At 36.0% G+C, this 18,123-nt stretch overlaps 1 protein-coding gene across 1 annotated transcript in view; it reads right to left on the bottom strand.

Moving 5' to 3' along the window:
* The window catches only part of LOC107722459 (cadherin-13-like), a 313,349-nt gene that overhangs the window by 161,381 nt on the left and 133,845 nt on the right, over nt 1-18,123 (bottom strand). Inside the window, exons 6-7 of the mRNA XM_016530814.1 lie at nt 9,528-9,533; nt 5,953-6,105 (exon numbers count right to left, since the gene is read on the bottom strand). Of these exons, the coding sequence (XP_016386300.1) occupies nt 5,953-6,105; nt 9,528-9,533 (159 nt within the window). The remainder of the gene's footprint in view (nt 1-5,952; nt 6,106-9,527; nt 9,534-18,123) is intronic.

The raw sequence follows: 18,123 nt of genomic DNA, 5'->3' as shown, positions 1-18,123 counted from the left end.
TATAAAAGATATTAAAATAAATATGTAAAAATACAGATCACAATGCAAACAGGAGAATTATGTTACGGTCGTCACGATCGCAATGACAACATCCTGGATCAACACCGTTCATATACCGCAGAGTAAGATTAAATTAATTTACATTTAACCAGATTAATATGGAGAGGCACTCTAATATGACCTTTGTTAATGTGTTTTTGACTTTCACTGCACGGTACATGACGTGAGAAGAGTTCGCTATTTAGGTTTGTACGTTAGCATGGACTCACTAACTTTAACGCTAACGTTAGCTAGTTTTAGCCAGAGATACCTTGCTGAAGCACAAGATGTCATTAATGTTCTGCTTGAGCAGATGAAAAGTGTAACTTAATGAGAGTATGACAACCAGAAAATATTTTCGTCTTCATTGTGATTGGGGTTGAATGCTTAGGGGCATTTTGCTCTGTTTTGGTTGGATTTAGCTGGAAATAAATTACATTGCCTATCCTCTCAGGATACCTGGAATTAGTGTTACAAGTACCCTAGGCACATCGTTTTTCCATTTTTGTAGCATAAACACCATTAAACCGATGCGAGCTTCGGATCTTCCAATGTTTCTCTATGGCGCTGAAACCTAAAGATGTACTAGTTCCGCTCCCCGTGCAACCGATAATCAACTGCCATTGGCTCATCAGCATTCAAGGGGAGGGGCTTTCCGATAGGTCAATTGTAAAAGTTGACTTTACATATACATGTTCTGATTCGTCTCTGAGCGCATGCACAGAAATCCTATTGAGGAACAGCACAAGTTCTCTCTCGCGCTTTTAAAATCTAATCAACTTTAATAAATCAAGCACGTCCCATTGTGCAAAAGTGACGTTACATGATTTTACTGATTTGCACGTGAAATTGAGCTTTTATGGAAGAAGGAAAGCGCACCACTGGAAAGGGGGCAGAATGGGGCGCAATAATCATTATATCCCGATTACTGTATTTTCATAATTGTTAAGAGGCCAAAATCAACCACAAATCACACATTGGCTCGTATTTGCTTATGAAAAAACTTTTTTTTAAAATTTCGAACAGTAAAAATGCTGTTTGTTCAGAAGGCTCATAAGGCAACTAATGCATATACACGTGGAAAATGGGAGGAATAAATAGCGGAGAGTAAAACTTGATTCCTGTGGAGCTGGTGACTAAGATTCACAGCAGCGAAGCAGTACCGCCTGCGAAAACAGTCCCTGGCCTGGATCCCCCACCTCCCCCCTCCCCACATGTGCTGCCACACGCCTGTGATTACTCCTAGTGTGAGATTGGCTGGAATTAGCCGGGGTGTAATTACTCCTGATGTGCTGCAGAGGGATCAGCCGGAAAATGCGGTTATTCCCACCAGTGTGGCAGGGGAATTAGGTGAAGTGTGGCGGCGCGGGGGTGTTGCACTACATATGTGTGCGCAAGGTGGTCGAGGCGAGAGGGAACTGGCCCATCTGTGTGATTAGATGGAGAACAACACGCCATTAGAGGTCAGAGGCTCCAAGGCTCTCAGCCATAGCAGGTGAGCCAGTGGATTATTACAATACTGACATGCCCGCTTGTCAGACTCGTTCCGAAAGCCACTCGGAATGCCAGGAGAGAAAGAGGGAAAACAAGAATGGAGGAATAAACTATAGCAAAAAACCAACATACTGTAGGCAAGAAACGAGAAAGACACACACTGAACTGTAGTCAACTGGCCGAAAAAGCAGAAAAAAAAAACGAATTTCTGTTTTTGCACAAAATGGTTTTGGAAGGGCAACATCATTAATCGAAACAGTGATGTTTAATTAGTTCTCCTCTAATGATGCATTTTTGACTGTTTCAGTGTCTATTTTGAGCACATAACATGGATAAGTTACAACAGCAGTGTGAACGCACTTTAACATGACCAAAAATGATACTAAAGTGTGCATGTAAAATTTGTTAAGCTGAAATTAAGATATTGCTGAAGAACCAGTGTTATTTAAATATCATTGAGACACTATGAAAGTTTTATTATTTTGAATTAGTTCTTATTTTTATTTTAAAGTTTAGTAATTTTGTTGTGTTTTTGTAATTTTTTAATATATAATAAAATATAATTTATATGAATGTATTAATATTTATTTTTGTTTTAGTTATTTTAGTTCATCAAGATAAACTAAATTAGAATGAAGAATGAGGGCTTGAGAACTAGCTGAAATAATTTAATTTAATTTAATTTAATTTAATTTAATTTAATTTAATCAGTTAACGTCATTTTATTTAAATACTTAACTATAAAGTCGAAAAATTTTATTTCAAGTATTTTTTATTTATTTATTTTTTGTATTATTATGGTTTTAGTTGCAATTCCAGTTTTATTAGTTAACTATAATAACCATATGAAGGACTGTTTAATTTATCACTTGAGAACATGACACTCTGAACAACATAATGAGTTCAATTACCCAAACTGAATTACCAAAACATTATTTTCAGTTTTGGTTTTCAGCTACATGAAAACTTTAATTTTGTTGTTTCAGTATGGAAAAAAAAATTACTTCAATGCATCACTAAAAGTAAGAGTAATCATTCTCATAAAGACACAGCCAACAGATGCAAAAACAGATGTGGTTAGCATCATTCCTTCATCAAGATAGGAATGTGTGAGCATTAGTGCTGTAAAATGTCAAGCTTTGATGTGCACGCGCTCGACGCACGCTTTTGAGATTACGGGTGGTGTGGATGTGAGAGAATGGGAGATAAGGAGATGTAAATGTCAAGTGCTCTGCCGAGTGAGGGCTTTGATCCCGACTGGGGTCTGCGTACCTGAGATTACCCTCCTCTTCAGAGCACACACCCGCTCTGCCGTGACCACCAGACCTAAACCATGGTGGTTATAAAATTGCGAGAATGCATCTGCAAACATCTGCAATGTTGGGGCAGCTACAATGGAACTGTAGATTCAAGATAATCGTAATTTGAAGCTGTTAAACTAGTCACGCTACTTTTTGGAAAAAGAAGTTAGCTACACTACACGCTACAAACAAAAACTATAACATGACACAATGTAAGATTTAATCAAGCTGCATTTTTGCTGGCACAAAAACAATGAGGGGTTCTGAATGAATGTCTCTCTGAGGATGACAGTGTCGAACTTCAAATGCTATATTTGTACTAAATACAACAGAAACTACATAACCAAGTCAAAAATAATTCAACATACTGTTCATAGACTTGAATGAATTCATCTCTTCATTTACATCATCCCTCCAATGATGAATCATACTTTACAACTCTACATTTGAGAAAAAGAACCATTTGAAACAACTCACTAGAATAAATCATACTTTCCCAGTCTACCATGCAACTGTTTGGGGATTGATTGATTGATTGATTGATTGATTGATTGATTGATTGATTGAGATTCATCAAAAAAGCATCACATTTTTGCTAAAAAAACAAAAAAACAAAACAACAAAAAAAAAACCAACAACTGTTTAAAACATTGATAAGAAAAAATGTTTCTTGAGCACTAAATCAGCGTATTAGTATGATCCCTGAAAGATCATGTGACACTAAGGACTGAAGTAATAGCTGCTATAAAATCGTCAAATTACATTTAAAATGAAAATAGAAAACAATTATCTTAATATTTTACAATATTTCTCTATTTTTGATCTGAAAACAACTTCTGAACAATAGTGTAGTTTTGAGACCATTTGTGATTTGTGTCCAAGTTTACTTGTAAAGGTTAACAAAACTAATTTCAGCAGATTTACACATTGAAAATTTACAGAAAAAAATTGTGTAACATTTCTGACTTTTAAAAACATTAAAAACTCTTAAAGACACAAAACTTTTGAACAGTAGTGTATTTGAGAGAAAATCTTAGGTGAGTTAATTATTCTTTCCGACATTAAGTACAGTCATGTACTGTTTGGTGAGGCTACACGGCTACTGGATAAGAAATAATAAATGGCTACCACAAGAGCTACTCTACTTTTAAAGCCACTACAGGAAGACTTACATAAGTGTAACTACTTTTACTTCCCAAAACTGTCCAGCACTCCCAAGCATTCCCTTCTACCTCAAAGGCAGCTCCTTGGCTGGCGGAGAACCCCGAGAAGTATGTGATTTGGAATCTGCCATCTTTCCTCACAGAAATTTTTGGGCCCAAACACACATACTTATCTGACTTAAAGTTCGAAGTGCCCCAAGCAAGAACAGCCTGTACGCTACAGCTCCAAAAAAGCAGCAATAATATAAAGAATGATCTCTTATTAAGAAAAGACTACGTTTTATTGAAAAGACAAACCAAAGGTGTCAGGCTGACAGAGATTTTTCAAAAACCTTGCTAAGAACACTTTATTGGAGCATACCAGTGGGGCGGAACAAAGCGAGGGCGGAAGAAGAGCAACTCTTTTTTTTATTAAATTTGTTCCTAGCCAGACAGGTGGATATCAAACTAAGCAGAGCCGCTTTAGTTCTCCTCTACAGGGGGATAGAAACCAGGTAAACCCTCCTTAATATGTCAAACGACAGAGGACACAAAGAGAAAGAGAACAAGAGCTCTGGAATTCTCGAATCAAAGTATCAGCTTGCTCAACCGAGCAAACAATTCAAAGGAATCGTATTGTATATCTTGTTATCTGGAGTTACCACAGGGTGGTCCTTTCTTCTGGCAAAGCTCTACATATTGAAAGGTCTCTTCTTTTCTGGTTAAAGACCCTAAGAAATTCATTCATGTTTTGATGCACTGCCTATTAAAACAGGAAGGGGGTGGGATTTATTGAAGGTCTAGCCAATAAGCTTTAGACCTGCACTAGAGCTGACAATTCGCCATTAAGATAAACAGGAACAAATTGCTTATTCAGGTATTACAGACCTTATTTTATGGCTGAAGATCAACAGTACAGACAGTAGGAGGGACATATTATTTTATAGAGCATTTGATTAGACAAAAATCTGTGTAGTGCAACATTAGTGTCATCAAAGCGAAGTGTTAACTTTTACAAGTAAACTAGAACGCAATAGTCTCAACACTATTGTGCAAAATATTGGTGTTAGCATTGTTTTTAATACAGTTAAAACAGTAAAATTGTGAAATAATATTATGATTTAAAATAGTCGTTTTCTATTTTAATACATTTTAAAATGTAATTAACTCCTGTGTTGGCAATACCGAATTTTCAGCAGCCATTATTCAAAGCTTCAATGTCATATGATCTATCAGAAATCATTCTAATATGCTGATTTGGTGCTCAAGTAACATTTCTTCTTATTGTTAATGCTGAAAACAAAAACAGTTGTTCTGCTTAATATTTTTTGTGGAAATTGCAATACTTTTTGTCACAATTCTTCAATGAATAGAAAGTATTTTGCAACATTATAAATGTCTTCAATGTCACTTATATAAATTTAATCCATCTTTGCTGAATAAAAGTATTTTTTAACAAAAATCTCACTGACCTCATTTTAAATTAGGTCTTTAAAGACATTTTTTCCTCTATAAAGCTATCAGTCAACCTGATAAAGTCACCATCAGACCACTAATGCAAAAACGGAAAGGAGCCACCATGTTCACATGCACAAACTCGCAACACACATTAGCCGAGTGTCTGACAGGCCAGCTGACAGCTGCATCATTGATCACGCACACGTTTTGTAGAATAACTGCCTCCTCTAACGAGAGTTCCACATCCAGTACGGCAGTCGGCTTTCCTTCACTGAGCCACTCGCCGGCTGCCGAAGAGACACGAATCATTACAGCCATTAATCGCCTTGATGCATGGAGTGAAGCAAAAACATATTTTCTTTTCGATTACATTCGGTTATTCACGCAACAGTCTAATAGGACTTAAATAAACCTGCAGTTTTCATGTGGAGCTCTTTAACTGAATGTCTACACACTCACTGACAGTATGCAAGGGGGAAAAAGAACGCAGTAGATAACAGAGTTAATATCTCACTCACATGGTAGTACGCAATGGCCTCTCGATCCAGGGCTCGGCTAACTGCCACATCTCCCGTCAGTCGGTTGATGCTGAACACACCCTTAGGGTCTTGATCTGCTCCCCTTCCCATCAGACGGAAGATGTGGTCTTCCTTCATGTCAGATGAGATCACCTAGATCAGAGGATAGCACCCAAAATCATATTTTAATGTACTTGAATAATTTCTTAATTACATAAATATTACTATTTATTTATCATTCCTTAAAGGGGTCATATGATGCGATTTCAATTTTTCCTTTCTCTTTGAAGTGTTACAAGCTCTTGGTGCATAAAGAAGATCTGTAAAGTTGCAAAGACTAAAGTCTCGAATCCAAAGAGATATTCTTTATAAAAGTTAAGAGTCAACCACGCCTAGGATGAAGCAGAGTCCAGCCCGGGGTCGTCACATGTGGTTGCCGCAAGCCCGCCGGCCGCTCCTTCGTCCAATCCGCCGGCCACGCCGTTCTCAAGCCCCCGGCCGTTCCTCACTCTAGCCCTCCGGCCTCCGCACACTCTAACCCGCCATGTGTTTCGTTGTGAAAGCGAAACTACTTTGTTTGGTCTTAATGTGTTTTTTTAACTTAAAACCGCATAAACACATTTCATTACACCAAATACACAAAATAACAACATCATATGACCCCTTTAAGATTGCATCAACCAATAAATCCTCAAATAATTGCTCTAAACTTCAGTGTTGTTACTGTAACTAAAAATAAAACTATTAAAAATTATTTTTATTAATAAATCTGAAATAAAATGTTACATAAAACTATAAAAGCTTCGAAATGCTGCTTTGGCAACTATAAATAAAATAAGTACTAACATTACTAAAACTGAAATAAATTATAAGCTAAAAATGTATTACAATAAAAAAATTAAAACAAAATTTAAATGTAAAAACGAAATCTAATTAAAAATAGAATAAATATTACAGTAGCATATAAATAATAAAATAAATAATACCAACAACAACATAACATTGTTATTAATAATAATTTTTGATATTGTTTATTATTATTTTTACTATTATTATTAATAGTCCATTTTGATTATTTAGTTATTACTGTTCCAAAACTGAAGAAGAAAACAATAATGAAAATCAATATGTGACCCTGGACCACAAAACCAGTCATAAGTAGCACGGGTATATTTGTAGCAATAGAAAAAAATACAGGTGCATCTCAATAAATTAGAATGTCGTGGAAAAGTTCATTTATTTCAGTAATTCAACTCAAATTGTGAAACTCGTGTATTAAATAAATTCAATGCACACAGCCTACTGTAAATATATAAAAACTTAATTTTTGATTAGTAATGTGCTTTGCTAAGAACTTAATTTGGACAACTTTAAAGGTGTTTTTCTCAATATTTTGATTTTTTTTGCACCCTTAGATACCAGATTTTCAAATAGATTTATCTCAGCCAAATATTGTTTATCCTAACAAATATATCCTCCATACATCAATGGAAAGCTTATTTATTCAGCTTTCAGATGATGTATAAATCTCAATTTCAAAAAAATTACACTTATGACTGGTTTTGTGGTCCAGGGTCACATATGCCATTGTACATATGTGATATTGGATACCTAAACATTAAAATAATATTTAAAATATATAAATATAATATAAATATAAAATATAAAAATATATTTGTCAATCTATATTGACCAATCAAGCAGTATACAGTCAGCTGGTGTGTACATTTTTCATTCTTTCAAGTTTGTCAGCAGTACTCACATGCGACTGGATAAATGCAGTAAAGTCCAGAGTGTTGCAAGTTAAAAGCAAAGAAAACAAGAAAAGTTAATTGCACACGCTCACAGGCAAACACAGTTATGTGTGGAATAGCATGCATGCATGCTAAATATACACTCATTTGCTTGATCTCACATTTTAAATCTAAATTCAGAATTATTTACCAAATGATTCTCGATGGCAATGATGAACACACAGTGAGAAGTCTTAAAACATGATATAACAGCACTCTACATATGATTATGTTAACTCAGTGTGTTAATATACTGAAGTTTGCAAATGAGATCCATTTGTATATTACAACATCTTTTATTGGCTAGTGTGACCAGTGCTACCACCTGCAGTTCATTTGGCTTTTGTGTAAAGCATATTTTTGTGCAAATTAGATTGCCGCAACTTCCCTCGCTAATGAAAGCTCAGTTATTAACTAATTACTTTAAATACAAATGAACAATAGCCTCTTTTATGAACCCCTTTTGTATAAAAGACCCTTTATACAAGTTGTTTTCATCAAGAGTAATAAACCCCAGTGCATGTATCGAATCACAGAGGCTGCCCACCTTGAACCCTCCCCCATATCTTGTAATTAAGCTTAAGATGAAATATCCCATTTAGAAAATGAATCCAAGCAAAGTAATTGTCCACATGAAAAGCCCCCATTAGCTTTATTTATCTTCCCCACACAGATTCTTTCTGCCAGATCATGCACTAATACTGTTTTTCTCCTTTATAATTACCGGCTCTCCTAACCCAGGGAACATTATTATTCTGAGAAATGCACCTAGTGCATAAGGTTTCGCAAAGACTCTGGCGAACACAAATGCAGGATTCACCAGAGGAGGTCTTCAAATCTTGGTTTACTGTGGCCGGCAAACAGCTGTGAAATTGCAGAATTTTATTGCACAATGAGAGCTGTCTTGTTTAGTGGACGGGTTGCTAAAGTAAGTGACTGTAACGTGGATTAAAACGGATCATGAAAACAACAAATCAAGAAGTCACGCTGACAGAAACACAAGCACACATACAGTACTGTATATACACACACTGTCTCTATTGTTTCAAATAAAGCTAGATAGTATCTATTGTTAAAAACAAACTTTTGGCTTTCCATTTGCTACTTTTTTATAGATAAAGACAAACATTTGCCTTTCTGAAATATGCTAAGCTAAGGTGCTTGCAGCTAACATAGCATAGCACTACTTAGCCTTAGTATAATTCTTCAAGATAACACAACACATTTTGCATTTTATTATAAAAAAGAAGTAACAGAATTCCCAATAGAAATAGAATATATTCCCAAAACAATGCTCTCATATTTCTCATTTTTTAACAGGTTGGTTCCAAACCTGTATTAGCTAACTTGTATTATCTGGCACATTGCTAAGAACTTAATTTGGACAACTTTAAAGGTGTTTTTCTCAATATTTTGATTTTTTTTGCACCCTTAGATACCAGATTTTCAAATAGATTTATCTCAGCCAAATATTGTTTATCCTAACAAATATATCCTCCATACATCAATGGAAAGCTTATTTATTCAGCTTTCAGATGATGTATAAATCTCAATTTCAAAAAAATTACACTTATGACTGGTTTTGTGGTCCAGGGTCACATATGCCATTGTACATATGTGATATTGGATACCTAAACATTAAAATAATATTTAAAATATATAAATATAATATAAATATAAAATATAAAAATATATTTGTCAATCTATATTGACCAATCAAGCAGTATACAGTCAGCTGGTGTGTACATTTTTCATTCTTTCAAGTTTGTCAGCAGTACTCACATGCGACTGGATAAATGCAGTAAAGTCCAGAGTGTTGCAAGTTAAAAGCAAAGAAAACAAGAAAAGTTAATTGCACACGCTCACAGGCAAACACAGTTATGTGTGGAATAGCATGCATGCATGCTAAATATACACTCATTTGCTTGATCTCACATTTTAAATCTAAATTCAGAATTATTTACCAAATGATTCTCGATGGCAATGATGAACACACAGTGAGAAGTCTTAAAACATGATATAACAGCACTCTACATATGATTATGTTAACTCAGTGTGTTAATATACTGAAGTTTGCAAATGAGATCCATTTGTATATTACAACATCTTTTATTGGCTAGTGTGACCAGTGCTACCACCTGCAGTTCATTTGGCTTTTGTGTAAAGCATATTTTTGTGCAAATTAGATTGCTGCAACTTCCCTCGCTAATGAAAGCTCAGTTATTAACTAATGACTTTAAATACAAATGAACAATAGCCTCTTTTATGAACCCCTTTTGTATAAAAGACCCTTTATACAAGTTGTTTTCATCAAGAGTAATAAACCCCAGTGCATGTATCGAATCACAGAGGCTGCCCACCTTGAACCCTCCCCCATATCTTGTAATTAAGCTTAAGATGAAATATCCCATTTAGAAAATGAATCCAAGCAAAGTAATTGTCCACATGAAAAGCCCCCATTAGCTTTATTTATCTTCCCCACACAGATTCTTTCTGCCAGATCATGCACTAATACTGTTTTTCTCCTTTATAATTACCGGCTCTCCTAACCCAGGGAACATTATTATTCTGAGAAATGCACCTAGTGCATAAGGTTTCGCAAAGACTCTGGCGAACACAAATGCAGGATTCACCAGAGGAGGTCTTCAAATCTTGGTTTACTGTGGCCGGCAAACAGCTGTGAAATTGCAGAATTTTATTGCACAATGAGAGCTGTCTTGTTTAGTGGACGGGTTGCTAAAGTAAGTGACTGTAACGTGGATTAAAACGGATCATGAAAACAACAAATCAAGAAGTCACGCTGACAGAAACACAAGCACACATACAGTACTGTATATACACACACTGTCTCTATTGTTTCAAATAAAGCTAGATAGTATCTATTGTTAAAAACAAACTTTTGGCTTTCCATTTGCTACTTTTTTATAGATAAAGACAAACATTTGCCTTTCTGAAATATGCTAAGCTAAGGTGCTTGCAGCTAACATAGCATAGCACTACTTAGCCTTAGTATAATTCTTCAAGATAACACAACACATTTTGCATTTTATTATAAAAAAGAAGTAACAGAATTCCCAATAGAAATAGAATATATTCCCAAAACAATGCTCTCATATTTCTCATTTTTTAACAGGTTGGTTCCAAACCTGTATTAGCTAACTTGTATTATCTGGCACACACAGGCTAAACACATACGTAAACAGCACCTGTACAGCTCTTTAAATGCTTCCATTATCGAACAAATTAGCATGTGTAATTGCATATAAATTATGTAATGTAAGCGATTTGTCTTATTTATATTTGTTTACAGAAAAGTCAGAAAGAGAGCTGACAAAAAAAAAGTCTTATGTGCACACCAAAAGTGAAATTAATTATTAGCGTAAGTAGATTACATACAAAGTCAATGCAAAGGCGCGAAGAGACTCAAATTTGTGCCGGGCGATATGAATGATGTGAAATGGGCGATGCGTTTGTAGCGAACATGCGATATTCACCTCAATCGCGTTTTTCGCGCAAGTCAAGCCGAAAATTCACATGATGAATTGTCACACAAGCCAATCAGTGAAGAGCTTATTGATACATCCAGTTTGACATGCCCGGTTGTATAAGAAAATATTTTTTATTGTTTTTATTTGCGCAAAAGATGCAAAAAACACCCCGCGAGTACCGTGATGCAAATATTTGCTTCGCTTTTGGTGTGTACACCATTATGATGTGTGCACACCAAAAGTGAATTTACTTATTCACGCAAGTAGATTACACACAAAGTCAATGCAAAGACTCGAATAGACACAAATTTGCGTTGGAACACACTATATTCGCCTCAATTGCATATTCCGCGGCGAGTCGAGTGGAAAATTCACATGACGCGTTGTCACGCAAGCCAATCAGCAAAGAGCTTATTGACACATCCAGCTTGACACCTCGGGTTGTATCAGAAAATGGAGGAGAGCATTTTGAGATGATTTTGTTCACGTAAGTGATAGGAAAGACATCCCGCTAGTAATCTAGTGTGATTATGCGATGTGAATATTCGTTTTGCTTTTGGTGTGCACACACCATTATTCTTACAGGCTTTTGGGCATTTGTCAGACTTAGAGACCATAGGCTAGGTTAAACCAGCTAAGACCCGCAAGTCGCAAAAACAGCTGGCTTAAGCCGTTTTCCTTTCAGCAGGGTTGCAGTTTCTTCCAAAAAAACCAAGGCAGGAAGCCCAGAAAAGTACTTTCCTATAGAGCAGGTACACATGTGACACAATCATGATTGAATCCCACCGCAGGTCATCTGGAAATTAACTCTTCTGCCCATCGCAAGAGAGCCAAAAGACACCCGAACAAACTGCAGTGTCACCTGTTTACAGGAGTTCCACACCACAAGAGACCATCAAGCTCAGTTCATCCTTCTCATGTCGTGTCTGTTTTCCTCCCACGCCGCTTTCGGCCTTGTGAAGAACTCCTTAACGGCTCCGGGTATGTCTTGTGAGTGGTTGCTATGGAGCTTGTTTTCGTTCTGCTGTATGCTACACAGCTGTGATATTGATCCAATAGAACAATAAAACACAACTTTTCTCTCTTTACTTCACAGGTGCTTTATTAAAGGTGCAATGGTCTCCTTCAGCATGAGAGAGAATTATAAAGGAACAAAAACGAAAGGAGTCATAGCTTCAGAGGAGTGATGACGCATGAGACGAAATGGATGGAAGAAGGTGGAAATTGGACAGGGGAAAAGACAGGAAATTAGTGGCCATAAATTGTGGCATTATACTTGAGGTTTTACAGTGTTCAGTTTCTCTTATGCCCTCAAGGACTTTTAGAGGAAAATAGTGATGCACTGACATTAACATTCTGGTTAATATCCATAAGCTGGCAATTATTTTCATAAAAATGTCAAAAAGCGTAAAAAACAAAAAAAACAAAAGGAATTTAGACATCACAACAATGTACAGCATGAAAAGGATATTCATTTTATGATTGGCTAAAGATTTCATTTATTATCATTTTTAAAAATAACTTTAAATACGCATTAGACATTATTTAGACAGCAAAGCTAATCTGCAAATCAACAATTAGGAGCAATGGCCATAAATAAATTAATTAATTAATTAATTAATAAATACATAAATAAAAGAGATCAGATAAATGCAGTCTTAGTGAACTTAAGAGATTTTTGGTCACACTTTATTTTAAGGTCTTCATTAATGTTACATGTTCTCTGTGCTCTGTTTAGACTTTTACGTTTAAGTGTTTCCTGTGCCTTGTTTGTAATCTGTTTGTAGTCCGTTCGAGTATTGGTTCCCCGTGATTAGGTTCCCCAGGTGTTTCCCATTTACCACGCCCCCTTGTTATCTTGTTTACCTGGTTCTCTTGTGTATAAATTGAGCTTGTGTTCCATTCGTGGTTTGTCAGTCAATGTGCGCGTTCATCCGTCTTTTGTGTTCCCCAGCTTCCAGTGTTCTGTATGTTTTACCGTTTATTAAAGACTCCCTGCATTTAGATCCTCGCCTCTGCCTGCTCTCTCGTCACGTAACAATTAACAAGCCATTAACTACAACTTTTGCTTCAAACTCCTAATTTGCTGCTTATTAATAGTTAGTAAGGTAGTTTTTAAGTGTAGGTATTGGGTAGGATTAGGGATGTAGACTATGGTCATGCAGAATATGTGCTTTATAAGCACTAATAAATAGCCAATATGTTTATAATAGGCATGCTAATAAGCAACTAGTTAATAGTGAGAATTGTTCCCTTTACTCCTTACCCTTACCAGATTTATATATATTAAAAAATGATAAAAAAAATAATAAAAATCTTGTTCAAGTGGCCTTCAAAGTGAGCAGGCTATTCTCATGCTCATTTTCAAAAATAATTCACCCAATGTGTGGCGTGATTGTAGCAGTCAAACTTTCAGTGGAACACAAGGAACTGTCGGAAAGTGACGAGGCAAGTTTCGAATGATCAAGGCTACTGGTGGGGTGGAGCGATAGAGGCCATTGAAACGAATCGCGGGCGCTGCCTCGCTGTTTATGGCAAGCTCACAGGTGGTGGTTTATTTGAACGTACAAACAAACACATGTACACAAACACAAGCATGCCTACACAGCCTCCCCTGGCTTTCTTCTCAGTCATTAGATGTCAGTGAACAGCCCTGGGGGAGATGCTCACCTATTTCTATCAGCTCTCATTAGGAGCATTGAGGACATGAAAGAGCAGCCGTTTCTTGCCACTGCCTGTATATGACAGGAAGGAAGGACCCGACTCGAACTTCTCTGACAATACAGCACTGAAGGGGAGGAGAGGATATGTCCTCACTTTCATATCCTTTCACTCTTTCTTTCTACCGTGATAGCTTTCGGCTGTATGAGCACAACAATGGTGTATAATCTCCCTTGATTTACGGATGCTTGACTTTGAATGGAAACTGATGTCAAAGAGGCTGTGTATTAGACACAATCCAAAAACCAGAAACTAAGTTTTGCATGCTAAGGAAAACATCACTATTACTATTGCTACAATTTTGGGTTATGGATTTGAACAAACCCCTTTGCACTTTGGACATGAAAGATACCGCAAATCATGCAACTTGATGACAAAATGTGTGGTATTACAAAAATATAAAATATAATAAAAACACACTACCATTCAAAGTTAAGATTTTTTAATGTTTTCACCTACATTAGCTTATTTGATTAAAAAAAAAAAGGAATAAAATAAAATCAAATATCAAATAAAATCAAATCATTCAAAATTTAAGGTTGGTAATTTTTTTTTTATGTTTGTGAAAGAAGCCCCTTTTTTCACCAAGACTGCATTTATTTGGTCAAAAACACAGTAAATACAGTAAAAGCAGTAACATCGTGTCCAAAACAAAACAAAAATTAACAGTTTGTGGTCAGACTTTCTAATGTTTTGAAAGCCTCTTATGCTCACCAAGTCTGCACTTACTTGATAAATAATGCTGTAAAAACAGTAATATTTTAAAATATTTTTATAATTTAAACAACTGTTTTTGTTTTAACACATTTTAAAGTGGAATTAATTCCTGTGATAGCAGAACCAAATTTTCAGCAATCATTACTTTGAAATAGATTTATTAAATAGATTAATTTCATTCAAAACAAAAATACCAGCTCTTATGTCTGCAGCTGACAAGTGGCTTTCAGTGTGGAAAAAAATAAATACAGAGGGAAACTGTAGTAAGATAGAGATAGATGGGGTCACACTCTCTATAGTGCAAACAAGTAGCACAAAGATATCTACAAAGATATCTACAAAGAGCACTTTACTAACTGGAACTCATGTTTGTTAGTGCAAGGTCAAAGCAAAATGAAAGACAATCAGAACCCAGCAGTATTAATCATGCACAGACAAACAAACACATATCCCTCGCCATCTATCAACACTTCAGTGCGAGACCAAGTATTCCTTCTGATTTGTGAAAAGTGCAGAGAGTGAGAATGGGTGTAACTGTGAAGCAACAAAATATGGCCAGTGTTTCAGCTCCGGGTGCCAAAAAATACACAGAAACTGAGCAATTCAATTGCTGTGGGGAGGGTTTGTCCTAGACATAATAGAACAGAGAGACACCAGCACTGCCCATAAAAAACGGCCCAGAGACAATTACTAGCAGGTCCTAGAGGGAACCTCTGGACTTTTTCCCATTTGTGAGATTGCAGTGCTACAGGTGAACACACCACCATAATAAATCCCCTATAATCCCACAGAAGACTGATGTCAAAGCCAGAACAGGAATCAGGGCAAATCTGTTCTTTATTACTTTTCCAATACTTCAAGCCCCCTTAACTGAGAGTGGATCTTAAGTCAACACCATCCAATAGAACTCATCTTTACAGAAAGGGTCGGCGTAAAACCACTTGCCCCGTTGTATGATTTAGCATGTGGAAACACAGAACAATGTTGGACAGAGTGGTTCACCAAGATTAATTTCAAAATCCCTCTAAATAATCGTATTACAATTTTTTCTTACAGGGATCAATGTATCTCTGGCACTATAAAATATAATAAAAAGATAAGAGGAAGATTTTTCCTCAAACAATTTATATATAAATACATGGACAGTACTTTTGGGAAATATGTTTAAAATTATACTTTCATACATCCACACCAGTAGGTGTCAGTATAAAACCAAAGAGACTGTACACTAAATTTTATAATCTAATGTGCCTTGAAGGATTGTGATGGCAAATCTATCACAGTGTCTCTTATTCAGTTAGTGCCTGTTCCAAAACTGCGAGCAAATAATCAGCGGCAGCGCGATTTGTCTTCATATGATAATAATACAAATAAACAATGCCCCACTAGAATGATGCAAATTGAAAAAGAAACAGAAGGCTTTCCCAGACACCCAACATGTTTACCGCCTTTCCCAGAGAGAAAATATCTGGGAAACCCCTCTATTTCTCTTCAAGCTTCCATCATCCTAGTGGGCAATTCCCAATTTTCTTCAGCCTTCCCGTGCAGTGGAAACTATGAAAAATGAATGCACGCCGTATGGTAGGTAAACAGCACAAGGAAACAACATTTATCCATGCGGAAAATCCATTTTGCCCGGTTTCCAATAAACAGCAGCGCTATCAAATGAATAGGTCACAGTAGCCATTCCCCTTGTGTGGTTTCACCATAGTGAAAATGCTGCAAAAGAGGTACTATAGACTGAGAAGGCGCAGACATATGTAGATGTATATAGAAAGAGACTGAAGGAAGGCCAGCCTCATCAGACTCTCAATGGACCTTGCTGTGTTTTCTGCCACTTGCTGAAGTATAGTAATCTATGTGCAGTATAGAGGGGTTATTCTGTCGGTGGGAAAAATGGCAATATAATGCAGCCCTTGCATTCAACACTAGACTAAAGACCACAAAAAAATGGCACGAACTGTGGTTTATTCACTGTGCCACAGTAATCTAGCACTTTTATTTCGCCAAGCAAGCCCACGCTGAGACACAGCCACAGAAAGCAAGTGAACAGGAAGTACCGAAAACATTTGATTCCACCTCTTAGTTTCAAACACACATCTCTAAAACAAATTATTTTTCTCCAAATGTTTTTTTCCATTTTCTTTTATCTTTCTCTCTGAATGGTAAAACAGCACTCGACTATTGTATTAAAAACCAGGGCTGAACCGATGGCATCACCTCAAAGCCCAAACAGAGATAGTCTGCAAAAATCTACAGTATCTGCCCTGGGACATCCATATATACAGGCTTGGATGGTGATACAAAATGGGCAGGGGCACAACTAGGGTAAAACTCCCATATCTCAAGCTTGCAAATCAAGCATGATGTGCAAAGCCTGGTTTGTGTTGTCTTTTCCTACAATTTTCCTGCATGCTTGCTTTCTTTTCTGCCCCATCGTTGGTCTCAGAGGTCCTTGAAATACTAGAGACCTGATAAAACAAAGACAAGAAAAGCTGCCAAGCAAAGAAAGTGGAATACATGAATCTCAACCCGAAACGATGACACAAACAATTCAACAAATTCCATGCATTTTCATTAGAAATAGAATAGTTTTCATAGAATATTATACATGTTTGAGAAGAATAATCAAGTTCAGTAGAATTACTTTCAACGCATCTTCACCTAGTTTCTTCACCCTGCTCAACGACTACAAATGAAGGAACGGCCTTGCAACACTGGTGCAAACTGGTACAGCAATTCAATGCAAATCAGACCAAAGGTTACTCTGGAGAATTTAAAAGAAATAATTTCAAATTACTGGCTAGGGAAGCAAGGATCTGTATTCTCAGCAGTAAAGTTTTAATTTCTGCACTAATAAAGTCCTGCCAGCATGAGTCCTAAAACCCAGAAACAAGTGTTTTTGCACTTTTGGTTCCATCCTTCCAACATCATTTTTTTTTTCATTAAATGCCTGAAATTAGGTCTGTGGTTAACACAAGCTCCAGATATTGTCACATTTTATTCTACGACATTTCAGTAATACCACACTCATTTTGTTTTTTAAGCTTCTTATCCCTAGTGAAAAAAAGTATACTTTATTGTATTTGTAATATATTACCTGTTTTAATAGTACATTGCAAATATACTAACAAAAAATGTACTATATTTAAATATATAAAAAGCATATTAGCATCATGCTTTTGTCTATTTTCACAATACAACTTTTAACACACTTTAAAACAATTGTAATTTAGTATATTTTCTAAAAAATATATTTTTACAAAAATATACTTGAATTGAATGTTCTGTTTATTTTTTATAAGTATATTTATTTGCACTTTACTTAAATATATTTTATGAATATTTTTTAACTGTGTGCTGAAAATGATCATTGTAACAATGCATTGAAAGCATACTTTCAAAGTACATTATTAAATAACCTGAAGTTGTAGTATATTTTAAGTCACATT

This window comes from Sinocyclocheilus rhinocerous, unplaced genomic scaffold (genome assembly GCF_001515625.1).
Source record: "Sinocyclocheilus rhinocerous isolate Xijiao unplaced genomic scaffold, SAMN03320098_v1.1 scaffold604, whole genome shotgun sequence".
NCBI lineage: Eukaryota > Metazoa > Chordata > Actinopteri > Cypriniformes > Cyprinidae > Sinocyclocheilus > Sinocyclocheilus rhinocerous.
The sequence above is the reverse complement of the archived record's forward strand: the minus strand, read 5'-3'. Positions and strand labels throughout refer to the sequence as shown.